General features: G+C 37.1%; 1 protein-coding gene across 1 annotated transcript in view; it reads left to right on the forward strand.

Moving 5' to 3' along the window:
• Positions 1 to 22,957, forward strand: part of MAP2K1 (mitogen-activated protein kinase kinase 1) — a 101,443-nt gene that overhangs the window by 38,576 nt on the left and 39,910 nt on the right. The window contains exons 2-5 of the mRNA XM_074234443.1: positions 52 to 262; positions 1,209 to 1,355; positions 12,251 to 12,328; positions 13,432 to 13,483. Coding sequence (XP_074090544.1) covers positions 52 to 262; positions 1,209 to 1,355; positions 12,251 to 12,328; positions 13,432 to 13,483 — 488 coding nt within the window. The remainder of the gene's footprint in view (positions 1 to 51; positions 263 to 1,208; positions 1,356 to 12,250; positions 12,329 to 13,431; positions 13,484 to 22,957) is intronic.

Raw genomic sequence — 22,957 nt, forward strand, 5'->3', positions numbered from 1 at the left:
TGTTTCACTGGGAGAATTTTCATTCTGTGTGGGTCTGTCTCTTTGGGACAGGACTAACCTTGAGGCGCTGCAGAAGAAGCTGGAGGAATTAGAACTTGATGAACAGCAGCGCAAGCGTCTGGAGGCTTTTCTCACTCAGAAACAGAAAGTCGGTGAGCTCAAGGATGATGACTTTGAGAAGATCAGTGAACTGGGAGCCGGAAATGGTGGTGTGGTGTTTAAAGTTTCGCACAAACCATCTGGCCTGATCATGGCAAGAAAGGTGAGCTTTGTGATTTCTGAACTGGAGGCATGAAAGATTCTCACTTGGCTTGTGTTTTTCTCCAAGAAACCTTCCTTGATCCCTTAGTAATAACTCCCTAAACCCTGAGACTGAACTTCATATAACACTTTGGCACTGGCACTTCTGCATCACAGTAATACAAAATATATGATGTGTGTGTGTGTGTGTGTGTGTGTGTGTGTGGTGATTTTCTCCTACTCTAAGCTCTCTGTACAGGCAGGGAGCATATCTTAACTAATTTTTGTACTTGAGGGGATTTAAACAGTGGACTCCTCATTGTCTCTAGACTAAATTCCATATTCCTTCACTTGGTCTTTGAGACTCTTCCTAATGTGACCTTTTTATTCTCTAGTCTAGAGATACTCTTCATATCTCTCACTGCTCCCCTGTACAGCCTCTACTTCGGTTAAGCTGGCCTTTTCACTGGCTCCCAAATAGAAGTTGCTCATTATTGCCTCTCTGCCTTTAATCATGTCATTCACTAAATCTGTCCTATCCATCTTTTTTTTTTTTTTTGCAAGGCAGTGGAGTTAAGTGGCTTGCCCAAGGCCGCACAACTAGGCAATTATTAAGTGTCTGAGGTCAGATTTGAACCCAGGTACTCCTGACTCCAAGGCCAGTGCTCTATCTACTGTACCACCTAGCCACCCCTCCCCTTGTCTTTTAAGACCACTTCCAGTTTCCTCCCTTAGGAGAGGTTTCTGACTTCCCCACCCCAAGTCTATCTCTGCTCAGTCCTTAGAATGTAGCAGCCCAGCCTGCATTCCTTTAGTTATGACTCCTTCAGTCACAAACACAAGCCTTGACTTTCTGTGTTTTGGGGTGGAGGGGTGGGGGGGGTAACATGTTTATAAAAACTTGCCTCTTTTAAAAAATTTTCTTCCTATTAAGAGCCTCAGCAGTTTGTTGTCATTGTTTTTAACAGCTGATTCACCTGGAGATCAAACCAGCAATACGGAACCAGATTATACGAGAGCTGCAAGTCCTGCATGAATGCAACTCTCCATATATTGTAGGGTTTTATGGGGCCTTTTACAGCGATGGGGAAATCAGTATCTGCATGGAGCACATGGTAAGTGTTTAGGTTTTCTAGTGGGACCAGTAGTCCAAATCTAGTTAGATCATTGACCTAGGGAGAGCCCAGGCTTTACTGCTGTCTTATATGGCATTGCTCTGGCCATAAGATCAGTCCTCATTAGTATCCTCTCATTTGCTCTCATTCTCTCCCATATAACTCTGTTATTTGAGGGAAATGATCATATAATGAAGTACTTGGGAGAATCAGTATTAAAAAACTTCTGGTTCCTTCTCTTTCTATTTTGCACAGTGTTTCCATTTGTTACAGTTCTGAAGTTCCATAGACTAGCACTGACCTGGGGAAAGGAAACTTGGATCACACTAGAATGTGAAAGATCCTATGGCCAGTTTCATAATTTTGGCATTTTTTAAAAAACTCAATATTTTAAATGATCAAGATGTGCTGTATAAATTCTTCCAGACATCTGTCATGTTTTGTTGGTTTCATATAGACTGTAGATTCTGAAAAGCTTTTTTTCTTTTTGTCTACAGGTTATTCAGAACTCTCCTCCTGCTTATCTAGGAGGGAGGGAGTTTTCTGTGAAAATATACTTTAGTTTAATGATTGTTATTTTCACATACACACACTCACCTCCCTAGTAGTAAAGCACTCCTTTATGAGGAAGTATGCAAGTACACTTATGTTTTAATACCGTGAAATGATTTTTTAAAAAATTATTCAGCTGGATCTTAGCCTTCCTTGAGATGGTATCCTTTTCTTTCCCTATGTACTTTTGTGTTGGTTAACACAGTCTCCAGCCCTGGCTTGTAAACTTTGGATGCAAGTGTGTGATTGTCAAATGAGGACCTGAAAACTAAAGTGGGGAGGAAGGTGTGATAATTAAGAGCCAGGGACTGGAAAGGCAAGAGCAACCTCCTCTTTAGGCTCTGCCAGAAAGATGGAAAATGTGTGTGGAATGACCAGGGATTTCAAGCCAGCCAGAGCTCTGGACTTTACTCTTCTCATATATGAAATGAGAGATTGAGGCTTAATTATTATGGTTCTGAGAATCACTATTACCAAAACTAGAATTGATAGTTCTGTTGAATGCCACCTTGCCCAGCCCATATGAGGCTAATTGAGAGAGTCACATTTTAGAAGGGATAGTGATAAGTTTAAGAGCAGTGAGGAGAATTTCTGGATCTCATAACCAGCAAGATCTCAGCCCAGAAATTTTTTTCTGGTAGTCAGCCCCCTCAGACTTCTCCAAAGTAGCAATTTTGTAGAAGAGATACATTTTTGTATAGTCCAGGACAACCAAAAAGCTATATTGAGGTAACAATCTGATGAAACAAGAACAGAAAAGGCCAATTCCCAGTTTTCAGCTGACTATTCAGTGTACTGATCTAGATGCTAAAGAGCAGGTAAGGCAGCATGAAATGAAAAGATATTAATGTTTATGTAGAACAAGGGTTCTCAATTTAGGGTCCAGGAACTTGTTTTTTAAAATTTTTTGATAGCTGAATTTTAATATAATTAGTTTCTTCTGTAATCCTGCATTTTTATTTCATATATTTAAAGAATTGTTCTGAAAAGGCCTCTGTTTTACCAAAAAACTTAACCATCTAAGAGAGCCTTGAGGTTTGCAAGGAGATTTATATATATATATCTTGTTCCAGTTGATTTTCATAGCAAACCTATGAAAGGTGGGTGCTCTTTTTACTCCCATTTTACAGATGAGGAAACTAAGACTTAAGAGATTGTGACTCAAAATAGGAAAAAAAGGGAAATGTAATGGGAGAAAGAAAAAGGAGAGGGGGAATAGGCCAAGATATCTTATATAATAATTTTTTTCTTTATTACAATGAGCTATTGCAATGATATGGAAGGGGGAAGGCAAGGGGCAATGAGGGAATCTTTGCTGTCATCAGAGGTGGCTAGGAGAGGAAACAGCATGTATACTCAGTGGGGGTATAGGCATCTGGAGTAAGAAGAAAAGAGGGGGACAGGGGGAAGGAGGGATGTGAGTGATGGAGGAGAGGATGGACCATAGTGGGGAGAGTGGTCAGATATAACACATTTTCCTTTTTACTTCTTTCAAGGGGCTGGGATTGGATGGCCTGTCTGGGACCATAGGGCCAGGTGGATGCTGGGCCTAAGGGGTGGTATGGGGGCTCAGGGCCTCTTGGCCCCAGGACCAGGGATCTGTCTGCTGTGCCACTCAGCTACCCTACAGCAGAGTCAGAGTGAGAGGAGAGAGAAAATATAGTACATGGTAGCAGAGAAATATGAAAGGAGGGAGTTGCAATCAGAAATTGGCAACAGTGGAAAAATATAGTAGTAACTTTTGTGATGGACTTATCATAAAGAATGTGATCTACCTGTGACAGAGTTGTTGGTGTTGGAACAAAGACTGAAGCACATTTATTATTATTATTATTATTATTATTATTATTATTATTATTATTATTATTATTATTATTATTGGGGGGGTGCAGGGCAAATGGGGCTGGGTGGCCTGCCTGGGGCTACATAGCAGGGTGATCTTTGGGTGTCTGAGGCCGGATTTGGACCCAGGTGCTCCTAGCTCAAGGGCCAATGCTCTGTTTGCCACCCAGCCACCCCTACTATTATTACTATTTTATTTTGGGTCTTTTTTTTTTTTTTTTTTGGTTTTTGCAGGGCAGTGGGGTTGGGATGGCTTGCATGTCCACGGCTGGGTGATTGTTGGGTGTATGGGGCTGGATATGGGCTCAGGTGCTCCTGGCTCCAGGGCTGGAGCTCCGTCCATTGCGCCACCTGGCCATACCTACAATTATTACTATTATTATTTTTTTAATTTTAATTTTTTTCTCTCCCCTTTACTTTATCACTCAAGCGAGTCTATATTTTGTGGGGGGAGGAGTATTCTGTTTACTCTTAAACAAGAATATTTTATTAATGTATAAAAAAACATTTGTACCAAAAGAGAATAAATATATAAAAAAAGAGATTGTGACTCAGTTACCCAGGGTTTTTGTTGTTCAGTTGTTTTTCAGTTGTACCTCACTTTTCATGACCCCATGTGGCGTTTTCTTCACAAAGATACTTGAGTAGTTTGCGTTTGTTTCTCTAGCTCAGTTTAAAGATGAGGAACTGCAGCAAACAGGGTGAAGTGACTTGTCCAGGGTCAAATAGCTAGTAAGTTTGAGTAAGTATTTGAGGCAAATCAGGGACTTCCAAACTTCATGGGGAAGTTTGGGTTTTTATGTTCTAGGATTTCATGAACAGATAAGTACATTTTTTTGTCTACTGTCTTCTACATAATTTTGGAGACTATTCTTCTGCAATCATTCCATGTGGAACAGATACAGTCTTTGATGGAATTTGAGCCTCTCCTATTAGTGATACCCAGAGGTTAGTCAGTTTTTATCAGCATCTAGTTTTTTTTAATGCAGAAACACAAATCCTGACCCTAAAGGCTCCCCAACAGAAGACACCTCATGCATGAGCCAGTGAATGAAGTTGGTCCTGGATGATGAGTAACCAGAATAACATAGCATAGCCTGGGAGGACCAGGCAGTCAGGTTTGGGTTAAACAGTAGCTTATTCTGATCCAAAAAATATGCAAATAATGAAGTCAAGTAGAACTCTGTGTCATATTTGAGCAGACAGACAAGAAGCTAACTAGATTAGAGAGTCAAACTCAGAAGCTAAGATGAGCTAGGAAGTTTTCACCAAAGAGAAGGGCAGTCTTTTTTTTTTTTAAGATTTTTCAAGGCAATGGGTTTAAGTGGCTTGCCCAAGGCCACACAGCTAGGTAATGATTAAGTGTCTGAGGCTGGATTTGAACCCAGGTACTCCTGACTCCCAGGCCAGTGATCTATTCACTGCACCACCTAGCCGCCTCGAAGGGCAGTCTTAAAGTAAAAAAGGAAAGCTTTCTATTTGTGACCTTGATAGCCTAAGAAATTGTTCTTCAACCCAGAAGCTTGTATCGTACAGTAGGAAATTGAGGTCTAGAAATTCTATCTTGGCCCAATTCACACAGTTCTGTGGAAGACTACAAACCAGAACTTGCCTACTAGCCCAAGGTTCTTTGTATTGTATATTACATTATGTATGACACAAAATTTTTTATAACCATTGTCCTCTTCTCCCTTTCTTTCATTTTATCCTTGGCTTTAATTAAAAATACTTAGGTTTTTTTTTTTTAGGTGTTTGCAAGGCAATGGGGTTAAGTGGCTTGCCCAAGGCCACACAGCTAGATAATTACTAAGTGTCTGAGACCGGATTTGAACCCAGGTACTCCTGACTCCAGGGCCGGTGCTTTATCCACTGTGCCACCTAGCTGCCCCCCTTAGTATCTTTAAATTGTGTAAGTCCTCATGGGAGTTGCCATAACACTTCCCAGTTTGAGCTTTTGGTTGAAGGAAGAGATATAATGGTAACTTTACTTGCTACTGTCTTGCTCAAGTGATGAAATTGGGACTCCTCTGATAAGTAGATCGTTATGTTGTAAGAATTTTTGAACTAATGTTTTCATAAAGCATTTGCTTCTTCTTTAGAAAAACCTTCACAAAGGCACTATTAACTTAGATTATAATTAGCTGCTAAAAATAAGTACAATTTAGGCAGTTTTATTCACTTAGGGCCCCTTAGCAACAGTGATAGAGAATTAGAAAGGTGGGAAGGTTAATATTAGTCAGCTCTTGATTTTCATTGTGACTTCTCCAGCAACTCTTTCTTTCTTTTGACTTGATTATGACATTGTTACCTCTTCACTTTGAGCCATTTCTTTTAGAGATGGCTAATTGGCCCAGGAGATAGGACCCTGATCCCAGGTTTAAAATCCCTTCGGTTCTAAAATGTGAATAAATAAGAGGACCTAACTCCTTGGTTTGTTGGGAGAATCGATGAAATATATTTGTAAAATGCTTAGCAGAGGGCCTAACATGTAGTGGCTACATAAGAAATATTTGTTTTCCTTCCTTCCTTTTTTCCTCTTTTAACAATGTCATTATTTCTATTTTTAGTCCAGAAAAGGAAAGAATATCAGGATATCTTTTTAATTTTTATAAAAATAACTTTTCTGGGTTATTCTTCACATAACAAATGCCAAAATTAACTTACTTCCCTTCTACCTCTTATTTTTCATACTTCTCTTTTGTACTTCTCTCCAAATTAAAAAAAATCTCAAATTTGTATATTAAAGCAAAATAATTCTATATGTTGTTTACATCCAAAAAATATCTCATTCTGCAGTTTGAATTCATCACACTTCAGTTAATCTATAATGAAGATTAATTATTTCATTAATTATGTAAAAGTACTGTATAAATTACTCTCCTGGTTTTATTCATTTCACTCTGCATTAGTTCATACAAGTCTTTCCAGGATTCTTTGAATCCATTCCTTTTATTCTTATGGGGCACAATAATGTTCTATTACATTTATATGCCATAATTTGTGCAGACCTTACTCCTAATTTTTTCCAGTTCTTTGCTATAGTCAAAGTTACTGCCATAAATATTTCTGAGATATTATTCTAAAATTGTTTTCCTGATTAGATGGGACATTTCACAGCTTCACCATCAATGGTCTAGTGTCCATTGTCATTCTTTTTGTTTGTTTTTGGTCAACTTTGTTGGTTTAGTGGTTGTGAGAGGTGATATTAGATGGTTTTTAAATTTGCATTTGTTGTTATTATTAATGATTTGGAGCATTTTTCTATGGATATTGCTAGTTTACATTTCTTCTGACTAACATTTTTTCCAATTATATACAAAGATAATTTTCAACATTCATTTTTTTTTCCTTTTAAAGATTTTATTTATTTTGAGTTTTACAATTTTTCGCCTAATCTTGCTTCCCTCCCCCTACAGAAAGCAATTTGCCAATCTTTACATTGTTTCCATGGTATATATTGATCTAAATTGAATGTGATGAGAGAGAAATCGTATCCTTAAGGAAGAAACATAAAGTATAAGAGATAACAAGATCAGACAATAAGATATCAGTTTGATTGTTTCTAAATTAAAGTTAATAGTTCTTGGTCTTTGTTCAAACTCCACAGTTGTTTCTCTGGATACAGATAGCATTCTCCATTGTAGACAGCCCCAAATTGTTCCCGATTGTTGCACTGATGGAATGAACAAGTCCATCAAGGTTGATCATCGGCCCCATGTTGCTGTTAGGGTGTACAGTTTTTTTCTTGTTCTGCTCATCTCGCTCAGCATCAGTTCATGCAAATCCCTCCAGGCTTCCCTGAATTCCCATCCCTCCTGATTTCTAATAGAACAATAGTGTTCAATGATATACATACACCACAGTTTGCTAAGCCATTCCCCAATTGAAGGACATTTACTTGATTTCCAATTCTTTGCCACCACAAACAGGGCTGCTTTGAATATTTTTGTACAAGTGATGTTTTTACCCTTTTTCATCATCTCTTCAGGGTATAGACCCAATAGTAGTATTACTGGATCAAAGACTTATGCATGTTTTTTTGGTTGCCCTTTGGGAATAATTCCAAATTTCTCTCCACCAACAATGTATTAGTGTCCCAAATTTCCCACATTCCCTTCCAACATTGATCATTGTCCTTTCTGGTCATATTGACCAGTCTGAGAGGGTGTGAGGTATCTCAGAGATACTTTAATTTTCATTTCTCTTAATAAGTAATGATTTAGAGCAGTTTTTCATATGACTATGGATCACTTTGATTTCCTCATCTGTAAATTGCCTTTGCATATCCTTTTACCATTTGTCAGCTGGGGAATGGCTTTTTTTTTCAAATATGACTCAGTTCTCTGTATTTTTTAGAAATGTGTCCTTTGTCAGAAATACCAGTTGTAAAGATTGTTTCATAGTTCATTACATTTCTTTTGATCTTGGTTGCAGTCATTTTGTCTGTGCAAAAGGCTTTTTACTTTAATGTAATCAAAATTATCTAGTTTGTTTTTAGTGATGTTCTCCATCTCTTCCTTGGTCATAAACTGCTTCCCTTTCCATAGATCTGACAGGTAAACTACTCCTTGATCTTCTAGTTTGCTTATAATACTTTTTCTATGTCTAAATCCTGTATCCATTTGGATCTTATCTTGGTATAGGGTATGAGGTGTTGGTCTAAACTAATCAACATTCATTTTTATGAGATTTTGAATCCTGTACTTTTTTCCCTTTTCTCCCCCAATCCTAAGATAGTAAGCAATATGATATAGGTTATGTATGAACAGTCATGTTAAACATTTCCATGTTAGTCATGTTGTGAAAGAAAAATCAGAACAAAAGGGAAAAACCATGAGGGAAAAAACCAAAAGAAACAAAAGTAGTATGCTTTGATCTTCATTTAAATTCCAATCAATATTGCTTTCTCTGGATGTGAATAGCATTTTCCATCATGAGAATTTTGGAATTTACTTTGATCATCATGTTTCTGAGAGAGCTAAGTCTGTCATAGTTGATCATTGCTTATTGCTGTAAATGTGTACAATGTTTTCCTAGTTCTGCTCATTTCACTCAGCATAGTTCATTAAAAAAAATATCTTTCCAGGTCTTTCTGTAATCTGCCTGCTTTTCTTTTCTTATAGCACAATATAATCTCATATTTATATTCCACAATGTGTTTAGGCATTTCCATTTGATGATCATCCTATCAATATCCAATTTTTTACACCAGCACAAAAGGAAGTTAGCTTACTTTTCTTAGAGAATTGTATGCATATCATTTGACTATTTATTGGGGAATGACTTGTCTTGGAAATGAGAGCTTTGTCAGAGAAATTTGATGTCAGTATTTTTTTCTAGTTTTTTCTCTTGATTTTAAGTGATTTGTTTGTGCAGAACTTTTTAATTTATTGTAATCAAAATAGTTCTTTTTATCTCTTGTGTTCTCCATTACATGTTTGGTTAAGAATCCTTCCCATATCTGTAACTGTGAAAGATCTCTGATTTTTATCTCACTGACAGATCTCCAGTTTTCCCAGGAGTTATTTTTTTTAAAAGTAAGCTTCCTTACTTGGGTCTTTAGGTTTATCAAACATTATGTTGCTGGGTTTGTTGTATGCTTTTATATCTTGTATACCTCATATATTTTATGGATCAACTTTTCTATGTTTTTAGCCAACATCGAAGAATTTTTAATGATTATAGCTTTGTTAGTATATTTTGTAATCTGGAACTATAAAATCCTTTCCTTCCCTTTTTTTTTAATTTCTCTAGAGATTTGGTTTGAAATTCCTTTGACATTTTCTCCACATATGTTTATTATGCTTATTTTCTAGCTCTGTAAAGTTATCCTAATAAACTCATAAAGTTGGATATGACATTGAATAAATAGAATCAATCTAACCTAGGAGGCACAGAGGATAGAATGTTGGGCTTGGAGTTGGTCAGGAAGACTCATCTTCTTAAGTTCAAATTTGTACTCAAGACACTCACTAGCTAAAAATTCAATTATTAAGGATAAGTCACTTCACCTTATTTGCCTCAGTTTTTTCATCTGTTAGTTGATTCTGGAGAAGCGAATGGCCAACCAAATGGAGTTTCAAAGAAAGATTGAAAAGGACTGAATGTCAAATCCAGGAACAAGTAGGATTTCTCCAATTTTTTAGGTTTGTTTTTATTTCTATAAAGAATATTTTGTAGTTGTATTTTATAATTTCTAATTGTGTCATGATAGGTAGACTTCCAAATATTTTATTCCAAATATTCAGAATTATTTTGAAAGGAATTTTTCTCTCTTCCTTGGGATTTTTATTATTCATACAGAAACACTGATGATTTCAGTGAGTTTATTTTATATTCTGCTATCTTGAATGAATACATAACTACATTTTATTGAGTTGTATTTAATCTCCTTATAGTTAGTCTATATCTGCCTTTCTTTTTAATGTCAGCCTTTCCTTGGTTCATGTGTACACCAGGCCTAGCACCAAGTGGGTGCTTAGTCAGAGGTTGAGTGTTTATCTTGTTCAAGCTGGTGGAAAAAAACACTTTTGTGGAAAAAAACACTTTAGACTCATTTAATTACTATTGCTGGTGTTGAGTATTTTAAGTTTTCTGTTTCTTTTTCTGCCAGTTTTTAAAAAAATAATTATCCATTTTATCTAAATTTTCCAGTTTGTTGGCATATAACTAGGGCAAAATAATTTCTGACGATTTCCTTTATATTTGTTACTTGTGAATTTTTTATTATTTCTTGAGACTAGTATTCTGGTTTTCTATCCTTTAAAAAATCAGACAGGGGGCAGCTAGGTAGTTCAGTGAATAGAACACTGGACCTAGAGTTAAGAGGACCTGAGTTCAAATATGACCTCAGACATGTAATACTGTGTGACTTTGGGCAGGGGATAGAACATCATTTCAGATTCTGAAGAAAGTGGCAAATTAGATAAGGCTCTTTCAGAAATAATAGAATTTTAGTGCTGTCTGAATTGCTAGTTGTTGTGGTTTTATGATTCCTGATACTGTACCTTGAAGAAACTGAGCAAAAAACTGTTGATTTTTATATTTTCTTGACAATTTCTCTTACTCACAAATTAGACCATGTGGTTGAGAGAGGCAAGATGGCTCTAGAGCAGTTACATTCTGTAGATCTAAAATCTTTAAGTACTTACTCAATTTTTACCTCCTCTAGGAAGTCTTCCCCAATAGCTCTACTGACAGTGATGTCTTTTCTGATCTCCTTTAATACTTGTTACAGAAGGCCTTATTATTTATCTTCATATGAGATATATATCCTGTCCCTTTTGCATAACCTCACTATTTTATTTTTTGTTTTCCAAGTCTTTCCCTTGGGGATTTGCTACTATTGCCCTTTTTTTCCTCCCACAGTTTCAGAGGTGGGGTTCAAACTCTTCTCACCTGCTTATATGACCTCGTTCCTGAAGCTCTACCTCTCTGTCTTGTCTCATCAAACACTGCCTGGCTATTGGCCAAGTTTTGAAGTCCTCCAATTATTTCTGCACCAGGACTCACTGGGTGAGCATGAAAGATGGCAGTGTCTGTTCTTTCCAAGGGGAAGTACCTTGGTTAAACAGCTAGGTATTCGATGAAGGACCTGTATGCCGAGCTTTTTGATCGGTTCCTTGACTATCGAGGAATCACTTAAGAGTTCCTTGTTGTTTGGAGGATCCTTGTCATAGGGAAAGCTCTAAGTTCAAGACCTCATTGTTTCTTGAAAAAACTATAAAAGCTCCTGCAGGCATGGAACTGAGTTTATACTTTATTGTAGGTCTGATATTTAGTGCAATGCCCCATAAGAATGGTGGGGTTCAGTTAATGATAATAACTCACTCAGTGATCACACTTCAGCTTTAGGACATGAATCTGAATAGGTTTATGCATTGGGACCCACTAAAATCTCAAGCCAAATTGAAAAGGTTAGAAAACATTTGATATTTGGCATTACTCTTTGTGAAGTTTTTCTTTGGACTTCACTAATTGTATTAGAAGATTGCCATTTCCAGTTAGTATTTTTAGATGTCAAATTAATGCAGCTCATTGCCTTCTTTGAGTGTAAATTAAATTATTAGTTTATTGATAACTCATGAGAAGATGAATCATTGGCTCTATGATGAATCATTAGCTCTCACCTTTCCTGTAAGATCCTTGACAATTTTAGTTCAAAACAATCTTACCTTCTTTTGCATACTTCAAATCTGTATTATTCATGCTACTCATTTAGCTTCTTATTCATGAAATCTTTTATTTTATCTTAATAGGTTTAATTCTTATACTGTTTAATGTTGTACATGTCTTACATGCTTAACTAAATGGTAAATGGTTCATGACAAAAGAGAGTCTCATATACACTTGAACTATTTGATCACTTGGTATATTTTGTTGGTTGTTAAAAGAAAATGAAAGGACACTTATCTTTATCTAAAAGAAATGCTTGCTTTGCATTTCCTTCAACATGTCTGAAACAGAAACAAAATCAATAAACACTGTCATTTTATTCTTAGGATGGGGGATCTTTGGACCAGGTTCTTAAGAAGGCTGGAAGAATTCCTGAGCAGATCTTGGGGAAAGTTAGCATTGCTGTAAGTATTTATTTTCCTTGCAATTTTGCTTATGGTATGTTAATAAAGACAAGGAAGGAAGTAGATCATTTCAAGAAAAAAAAAGGCTTTTGGAAAGCTTTTATTATTATTGACTCTTCTAGCTACTGTAATGAATGTCTGTGTCTCTTTCTATCTCTGTGTCTCTCTCCATTCGTATGTCACTTTACCTTTTTTAAACTTTGTGTGTTGACAATAAAAGTGATTTCTCTTTCTGAAGATAAGTTACAGAAATTCTTTTTAGACAGACCATCCTTTTAGGACAAGAGAATATGTGTTTTCTGTACTCTTTTCTATCATGTGGTGTTTTCATCTATAACTTCAAATCTATATCTCCATCTTCATTCAATCTGATTTTTCTAGCTGCCTGCTTGATATCTCCACTTAGATGTCATCTTACATCCAAAAAACCCTCAAACTTTGTCCTTTTTCCTTTCTTTCTCTCGCTTATCTTTGCTTAATATTCTTTTACTGGATAACATTTCTTGGACCATTTAAACTTAGTGGTATTGAACTTTTTTAAAATAATTTTTTATTGCTATCTTTGGGTTTTTTAATATCATTCATAGTTTTCCACAGTATTACTCTCCATTATTTCTCTTACAGAGATCTCCCATTTAATAAATAAGTTTTTTCAGTCAGGTTAAAAAAATAATCATAAATGATCAATGTATTTGAAAAAATAAGAAAGGACTTTTTTAGACTTTGTGCATTTGTCTAGCATTTGTGGATTTTCTGACCTCCAGTAAGGGGATGAGTAAAGTGTCTTCCCATCTCTCTTCTTTTGAACCATATAACCATGGGTTTTTTTTGGGTTTTTTTTCAACATTCACTTTTGATAGAGGGGGCTGTTGATTCTGTTTCCACTGGGTTTTTTTTTTTGTTTATATTATGTATCTTTTTATTTTCTTCACTCTTTATTCATTCTGCATCAGTACCTCCAGATCTTTACATGCTACTCTGCATAAATCACGTTTATATTTCTTTAGATCACTGTAACATTCTTCTCATATTGAACTTATATTGATAAATTTTTATATTTATTTGACCTTTCAACATAAATATCTATATTTCTTCTCTACCAGGTAATAAAGGGTCTTACATATCTGAGGGAGAAGCACAAGATAATGCATAGAGGTAAGGGCTTATATCTCATCATAAAATTTAACTTTTTTTTCTGTGACTGTTTAAGACAGTGTATTAGAGTGAATATATTATAACCTTTTTTAGTCATTGATATTATGAAATTTCTGGAACGTGAAGGAGGAGTGGTAGGGGAGGAAGGGAGAGGACTACTTGGTTTCAGTGAATCTTCTATCTCTTACATTCAAAACTGCTCTTATTCCCTTTTTCTAGTGGAAAGGCAATGAGGAAACCCAGGATATTGCCACACATGGCAGTGTCACAATATGTCCTTTGGGAAATGGATTATAGTACTGTGCTAATAAAGTAAGCTAGAGCTATAGCTTTGATTTGTGTGGTATCCAGTTAGCTTTGCTCTGTTCCATGTCTAGACTGTATCTCTCCCAATAGCCAACTGTCTTGCAAATGCATGCCACTGGTCATAACGGGGATAAGAGAGAAAGAGAGCATGTGTGCCTTAGGTCAAGTAGGTACTCCCTATTGAAAGAAAAAGAAAGATTCATGGAAAACATGAAGTTGGGACTACGTTAGTGGCATCTCCAAAATTTTGACAAAAGCCAAAATGTTAATTATAAGGAGGTACTAATTTTTCTGAGATGGAGGCTGGATGTGAAGCAAAGAAGACTGGAATTCCAGTCCCTTTTTGAGGACTTATATGCTATTTTACTTGTATTTGATTAAGCTATGCTTCATTTTCCCTTCCCTCAAATACTGTTTGTTTAAAATAATAGTGTCACTTTTAGAGAAAGGAAAATTGTAGAATCTTAGTGCAGAAAAGGACCTAGGAAATCATTTAGCCCAAACTCTTTGTGAAGCTGACCATGTGCAACTTCTCCTGCCAAATGGTCATCCAATTTCTTCTTGACAGAAAAATTGAAGCAAAGAATTCAACTATTGTAGTGAGCTCTAAAAAGAAAAGAGTATCCAACTAATAAGGAAATACGTCTTGCATAACTTTGTATGAGTAATGGATATCATATTGCTTGCCTTCTCAATGGGTAGGGGAAAAGTTGGTGAAAGAGGGAGAACTTGGAGCTCAAAATATTTTTTCAAAAATGAATGTTTAATAAACAACAACTAGGTGGTGCTGTGGATAGAACACTGACCCTGGAGTCAGGAGAACCTGAGTTCAAATCCAGCCTCTGACACTTAGTAATTACTTAGCTGTGTGACCTTGGGCAACTCACTTAATCTCATTGTCTTGGAAAAACAGCAGTGAGTATCTGGGAAGGGTAACAGGTTCATGATATGAAATGCTGCAAAGAGATTAAGATGTAGAACTAAGAAAAGACCATTAGATTTGATCACTGAGAGTATTGGTTGACTGCTGTGGACAATACCATCCATATCCAGAGGAAAAAAACTGGCGCCTTAATGCAGAGCAAAGAATACTATGTTCATTTTTTAAAACTTTTAATGTTTTTCTTTCTCCTTTAGTTCTTTTGCCTAATAGGGAAATATGTTAACAAGACTGTACGTGTTTAGCCTATATCAAATTGCTCTCTGCTATAGGGAACCTAGCTCTAGGTCCCAGATAAATATGAACTTCGCTCTAGCTTACTGAACAAAAGAACATATAGAGTATATTAAAGTATTCCGTATGCTTGCCACATTTTAGGAAGGACATTGACAGACTTAAGTGATTTTTTTAAGAAGGGTGACAAAGGAGACAAGGTTAGAGATATCACATGAAAACTGATTGAAGGAGCTTCTCTTGACTGATCTGTAGAAGAGAGAATTTTGCAGTGGTATAGGAGAAGGGCAACAGGGTGATCACTTTAACAAGGAAAAGTGGATTAGATTTATTCTGACCTAAAAGGTAGAACCGAAAGTGAAGAGAAATTTAGAGAATTAGATTGAATTAGATTAAGGGAAAATTAAGGGAAAATTTTCTGACATTTAGAGCAAAACAACAGTAGAATGAGCTACCTCAGGACAGATTTGCTAAGAGTTTTATGTGACTGCCTAATGATCACTTTTTCAGAGTTAGGGTCCCTGATTTAGGTAAGGGTAGTACTAGATGACTTCAAAAGATCCTTTCCAGTTCAGAAATTCTGCAGTTCAGTGGAATCAATGGAGAAAAAAATTGAATGGTGTTGACTGTTATTTCTCCAATTTCCCAACTGCCTCACTTTGTATCCTTTATAAATGCAATAAAGGAGATGGAGGAAGGACTGGAATGGATTTCAAGTGCTAGTAGGTGTCTCATTGTCTTAACAATCAAAATCCTTGAATTATGGTGACTCTTATTGTCTCATTTAATGTCATAACTTAGATTTTCTGCTTAATTGAAGGAAGTCAGCATGTTAGACTTGACTCATAGATTTATTTTCTAAACCTTTTGTCTCTTGCTTTTGTGTAATATTTGTGTTGAGTTTGTGGCTTCTATCAAACCTTAGCTCTTTGTGCAAGAGTTAGATTCTAAGTTCATGGGGAAAGATGCTTGAATAGATGAGCAAATCTGAAGGCCATAAATATATAACCAGAAGGGACCTTAGATGTCACTGAGTTTAATCTAGGAAACTGAAATATAGGGTATTATCTCTTTATGGTACTTTCAGAGAAAAGGAAATATGGGGAATATTGTTACAATTTTTCTTCCACAGTTCATGGAAATTCAGACCAAATATTGATTGGTTTCTGTCAGATTCAGTCTTATCTTACTGGGATTGCTATGATTGGTTTATAGATTGTGCATGTGTTTTAGTTGCAATTTATCAATCCCAAACTGAGCTACTATTATGCATTTCTGAAAACTCAGTTATTCATCCAAAAAAAGAAAAGGCAAACCTACTCTGAAAAGCAAAACAAAGCCCATATCAAGCTAAAAGTTCTATGCTAGTTCTTTCACAGCATTCTGACCACAGTCACAGTCCTTCCCGCTAGAAATCAAGAAAATGTTTCAAAGAGGTGGTAAAGAACTTTCTGAGTGTTAAGCAGTTAAATATATATTATCACATGCTTTTGCAACCACTGGTTCTCAAGAACTTTTCATTTTTGCTGTGGGATATTTTATAATAATAGCTGTTTTCATAGTATGTTCTAACAAAAGTGAAAAGACCTTAAGAGAACCAGAGGTTTCAGATAACATGTTTGAGCTACATATCACCTAGAAAATCTTTTATGAATTTAGCAATAATCTGCAACACAGCATTTCATTATGATACAAGAAAAACAAAATAGGCTTGTATGTGAAGACTGTATTTCCATTACATCATTCTGCCTATTTTATACAACAAACCTGCAACCTCTCCATCTCCAGATTTCTTCACCATAATATTTGTAGCAGACTGACACATGTTGTAGGAAGTTGTCTGGGTCTCCTGGTTCTCAGTTCAGAGCTCCCTTACTCTTTCATATGTTGAATCTCCCATCCTCCTTCATCTCTCAGGACTTCCTGAGAAAGCACAGAAAAGGAAGACAAGTTGGAGTTCATCAGTGAGTCTTTATTATAACTATGTGCTTGGGACTCAGGGTGACTTTGCCTAAAAAGTATTCAGACTGAACAATTGTTTAGAAAGCATTCTTTGATTTCATGCCAGGCTTTTCAATGTATTTGAGTGATTTTCATAGTCCCACCTCGGGTTTTCTTGGCAGAGGTACTGGCGTGGTTTGCCATTTCCTTCCTTGGCTCATTTTACAGAGGCAAGCAGGGTTTAGTGACTTGCTCAAAGTAGTATCTGGGATCCAGATTTGAACCTAGGAAGATAACTCTTCCTGACCAAACCCAGCCCACCATCTCTGCAGGGCCACCTAGCTGCCTTTTTGGTCGTAAAAATGCTTTATTTCATTTTTTGGTTTTTCAACTCATTTAGAAACTAGGCCTTTCACTTTTGTTGTGGGCCAAATACCTGTTGATTGCCTCATACTCTGACTGTATATTCTTAGCCAGCTAACATTTATATAACACTTTAAGGTTACAGAATACCTTACAAATATTATTTCATTTTATCCTTTTAATATCTGTGGAAGGTAGGTGTTATTATCTCCATTCCCTTTTATTTCTTAATTATGCTTTTGACAGTGGGCGAATTAAGTAGGAGTATATGTTACATGATGTTACCCCTTTTTACTTATACATAATTTTATATTGTTCCAAGCACTTGATTATCTCATCTCATCAATGAAGAAATTTGAATGCAGAGAGGATAAGTGATTTGCCTGAATACAGGAATAGTCTTTCATAGAACTGGGAGAGATTATAGTCTAAACTATTAGTTCAATTACACCCTGCTGCCTAGTCTTAAGAAATAACCCTCCCCTGCCCAGCTGAGCCACAAGGCTGGATTAAGCCCCTAAGTGTTAGAGCCACCAACTCTCTGGTCTCATCAATGAATTTGTTACTTCTTGGCACCAAGTATTTCAGGGACCAGAAGAGTCAGTGAACAAATGTCTGCTGGTGAGTAGTTTGGCATCAACCCAGCCACGGAAAGCTTTGGAAGAATAGTCTTTCTCCCTTGGGTGGGAGTGGCTCAGGACAGATTTCTGCCTCAGGAGGTAACCTTTTGGCTTTGCAGATTCTAGATGCTTATGTGTATTACCTGGAAGATTTAGAATATTGGAAGCCTTTTTTCTGAATGACTAAAGTGGAATGAGGTTCTGTTACTGGAGAGATATTGCTCAACTCTTGTCACTGAGGAAGAGAGAAGAGAATGAGCTGGCCTTTCCTGGAAACTTGAGTCAGTGTGAAAATGTAGTTCAGAAAGCCTCTTTGTTTAATCTTCCTTTATGCTAGTCAGTTTCTTCCTTCTGTCTAAACTCCCTTGCTACAAATAAAGCCCATTTTCTTTCTAATTCTTCTTTTGTGGAGATGAAGAGGGGGAAGAACAGAAGGTTTTCTTCTTCTTCCCTAAACTTTATTATGTTTTTATTCATGTAACAGACTCAATCTAGATTGTACATCCCATATTGGACAGGAATATAGGGAAGTTCAAAAGCAAATTGATCATATTGATGCTAGTGGCTATCTGCTAAGGTCTCTGAGTCATTTCCACTTAATGTGTGTCTGGAAATCCTGGCCCATTGACAGTGAATTGTCAGTGGTCAGTTCTGGAAGATGCTAAAAGAAGTAAATCCCTTATAGTGCTATATAGTAGTTATGAACTTCCATTAAACAAGCAAACTACTGAGTTGTGAAAGAAGCACTCTAGCGTTTTCCTTAAATAGTCAGATTTACTAGTAATTTAAAAATAGGATTAAAATTGTCACTCAATACAGTTATCCCATCTTTTCCTGACAAATGGCTATCAATATTTGCTTATAGACTTCCAGTGCAGAGACACTATTCCCTGAGGCAGCCCAATAATTGCAATGATTCAAACTTTCTGTGGCATTTTAAGATTTGTAAAGTGTTTTTCTCAACCACCACAACAAAAACCAGCCTTTTGGGGGCAGGTGGTGGTTTTATTTTACAAAATAAGAAATTGAGGCTTCGAAAAAATAAGCAATTTGTCTATGGCCACATGTCAGAATTGGGATTCAAATTCAAACTTCCAAATCTAGTAATGTTTTGATTATATCACATACTATATTTTTCTTCATGTTAATTTAAGAGGAAAGCCATGCTTTCTGTAATTTTTCTCCCTTTGATTTTATTTCTGCTTTTTAGTGGGGATCAGAACTAAGCTGCCATGCAGATTTTTAGATTGTTATGTTATCAACCCAAGTCTTTTTTATGCTTTTGCAAGGCAAATGGGGTTAAGTGGCTTGCCCCAGGCCACACAGCTAGGTAATTATTAAGTGTCTGAGACTGGATTTGAAGCCAGGTACTCTTGACTCCAGGGCTGGTGCTTTATCCACTTCACCACCTAGCTGCCCCTAACCCAAGTCTTCTTGATTGAAGTCATGCAGATGTAGTCTTTTTTCACACTTGCTCTTTCATTTGATCTTTTTTTTTTAATTTTTTTTCTTTTTTTCTTTTTCTTCTTTCATTTGATCTTACAACAGCTCTGTGAAATGTAAATGAACATTTCATAGAAGAACTGAAGCTTTTAAAAACTTTTCTATGAAAACCTGCTGGTAATGTGGAAAAGCCAATCAGTCATTTCTTGAGAGATAAAAGGAATTCTAAGTAAGATAAGTATAAAAAAACTTCTCTTCTTTAGCAGTAAGGGTATAGCTAGGAAGCAAAATGTTTTCCTTCTGTCATATCTTACACAATTGATGTCTGGCTGAGAAAATTCCCTTTTCAGATCCCTTGTGCTGTTAGGCCCTTCCCTGGATAAGAGGAGGGGCAACATTGGTTGTCTAAATCACAGGACCTTATTTTGGGTGGCTGAAGCCAAGACAAGAGTAGGCTTCAGGGAGAGTAAAGGAGATGTAGAGAAGTCATCATAGTTACAGTGGTGGTGGTATTAGGAAGAGTGTTTTATAGCACCCCATGTGTCAGGCAGTATTAAACACTTTAAATAGTCTCTCTTTGATCCTTATAACCACCATGGGAAGTGGGAACTCTTATTATTATCTCCATTTTATCTTATTTTATTTTAATTAAAGATTTTATTTATTTTGAGTTTTACAAGTTTTCCCCCAATCTTACTTCCCTTCCCACACCTCCTCACTGAAAGCAATTTGTCAGTCTTTACATTGTTTCCATGTTGTACATATTGATCCAAATTGAGTATGATGAGAAATCATATCCTTAAGGAAGAAACATAAAGTATAAGAGATAACATGATCACACAATAAAATATCTGGTTTTATTTCTAAATTAAAGGGAATAGTCCTTTAACTTTGTTCAAACACTACGGTTTTTTTCCTGAAAATTGTACTTTTTCTTTTCTTTTTTTATTCTCATTTTGTACAAATTTTTTTTTACATTAATAAATATTCTTGTTTTGGAATAAACAAAATACCCCTCCCCCCATGAATAAGACTTGCTTGGGTGATAAAGTAAAGGGGAGAGAAAAAAATTAAAATTAAAAAAAAGTAATAGTAATAATTATAGGTATGGCCAGGTGGCACAATGGACAAAGCACCAGCCCTGGAGCCATGAGCACCTGAGCCCACATCCAGCCCCGTAGACCCAACAATCACCCAGTCATATGACATGCAAGCCACCCGATCGCCACTGCCCTGCAGAAACCAAAAAGAACAAAAAAAAGACCCAAAATAAAATAAAGTAGTAATAATAGTAGGGGTGGCTGGGTGGCAGACAGAGCACTGGCCCTTGAGCCAGGAGCACCCGGGTCCAAATCCGGCCGCAGACACCCAAAAGATCACCCTGCTATGTGGCCCCAGGCAGGCCACCCAGCCCCATTTGCCCTGTACCCTCCCCCAAATAATAATAATAATAAATGTGCTTGAGTCTTTGTTCCAACACCAACAACTCTTTCACAGGTGGATCACATTCGTTATGGTAAGTCCATCGCAAAAGTTACTTCCATATTTTTCCACTGTTGCCATTTCTGATTGCAACTCCCTCCTTTCTTATTTCTCCGCTACCATGTACTATATTTTCTCTCTCCTTTTACTCTGAGTCTGCTGTAGGGTAGCTGAGTGGCGCAGCAGACAGATCCCTCGTCCTGGGGCCAAGAAGCCCTGAGCCCCCATACCACCCCTTAGGCCCAGAATCCACCTGGCCCCATGGTCTTGGACAGGCCTTCCAATCCCTGCCCCTTGCAAAAAGAAAATGTGTTATATCTGACCACTCTCCTCCCATGGTCCATCCTCTCGTTTTTTATTCACATCCCCACCCCTTCCCCCGTCCCTGCCTTCTCCTTCTTACTCCAGATGTCTATACCCCATTGAGTATATATGCTATTTCCTCTCCTAGCCACCTCTGATGAGAGCAAAGGTTCCCTCATTCCCCCTTGCCTCCCCCTTTCTATATCATTGCAATAGCTCATTGTAATAAAAAAAAATCTTACTATATGAAATATCTTGGCCTATTCCCCCTCTCCTTTTTCTTTCTCCCATTACATTTCCCTTTTTTTCTATTGACTCTATTTTTACACCATATTTTATCTTCAAATTCAGCTTTCTCCTGTGCTTCAACTATAAAAGCTCCCTCTACCTGCTCTATTAACTGAGAAGGTTCATATGAGTATTATCAGTGTCATTTTTCTATGCAGGAATACACTCAGTTCATCCTCATTAAGTCCCTCATCTTTTCACCCGCTCCTCCAATCTCCATGCTTCACCTGAGTCCTGTATCTGAAGATCAAACCTTCTGTTCAGCTCTGGCCATTCCAAAAGGAACATTTCAAATTCCCCTGGTTCATTGAAAGTCCATCTTTTTCCCTGGAAGAGGACATTCAGCCTTGCTGGGTCATCCATTCTTGGCTGCATTCTAAGGTCTTTTGCCTTCCGGTATATTGTATTCCAAGCCCTATGAGCTTCCAATGTAGTTGCTGCTAAGTCCTGTGTGATCCTGACTGCAGCTCCACGATATTTGAACTGTGTCCTTCTGGCTGCTTGTAATATTTTCTCTTTGACTTGGGAGTTCTGGAACTTGGCTATAATATTCCTAGGGGTTGGTTTTTTGGGATCTCTTTCTTGGGGGGATCGGTGGATTCTCTCCATTTCTATGTTGCCCTCTGCTTTTAGAATATCAGGGCAATTTTCCCGTAGTAATTCTTTGAAAATGATGTCAAGGCTTTTTTCCTGATCATGACTTTCAGGTATTCCAATAATTTTTAAATTATCTTTCCTAAGTCTGTTTTCCATATCAGTTGTTTTTTTCAATGAGATATTTCACATTTTCTTCTAATTTTTTATTCTTTTGATTTTGAAGTATTGATTCCTGATTTCTGGTAAATTCATCAATCTCCCTGAATTCTATTCTTTGTCTAAAGGATTTGTTCTCAGAGAGTTTTCTTATCTCTTTTTCCATCTGGCCAATTTTGCTTTTGAAAGCATTCTTCTCCTCAATAACTTTTTGAACTGTTTTATCCATTTGACCTAAGCTGGTTTTTAGCATGCTATTTTCTTCAGCATTTTTTTGGATTTCCTTGACTAGGCCGCTGACTTCATTTTCATGTTTTTCCTGCATCTCTCTCCTTTCTTTTCCCAGTTTTTCTTCCAACTCCCTCATTTGATTTTCGAAGTTTTTTTTGAGCTCTGTCATAGCCTGAGCCCAATTTCTGTTTTTCTTGGAGTCTTTAGATGCAGGAGCTTGTGTTTCCTCATCTTCAGACTGAGTATTTTGATCCTTCTTCGGCTCATATGCAAAATATTTCTCAATGGTCTTCCTCTTTTTTTTGCTGCTTGCTCATTTTCCCGGCCTGGGCCTGGTTTTGGGGTGCTTCCTGAGCTTTTGGGACACTCCCACAAGGGTCTCAGTGTGTGAGGCTCTGTCCTCCCTCCTGGTCTGTGAATGACCATAAGCGCCCCCCCCCCCCCCGCCATGGGGCTAAGGTGGGGGGGGCGCTTCTGTTCTATGATGGGGCCTAGACTGGGATCAGGATCTGAATGTGTTCAGAGCCCCAGAGTCCTGTTCCAGGGACAGAGGACAGAGCTCTGCAGTCT

This window comes from Macrotis lagotis, chromosome 4, assembly GCF_037893015.1.
Source record: "Macrotis lagotis isolate mMagLag1 chromosome 4, bilby.v1.9.chrom.fasta, whole genome shotgun sequence".
Taxonomy (NCBI): domain Eukaryota; kingdom Metazoa; phylum Chordata; class Mammalia; order Peramelemorphia; family Peramelidae; genus Macrotis; species Macrotis lagotis.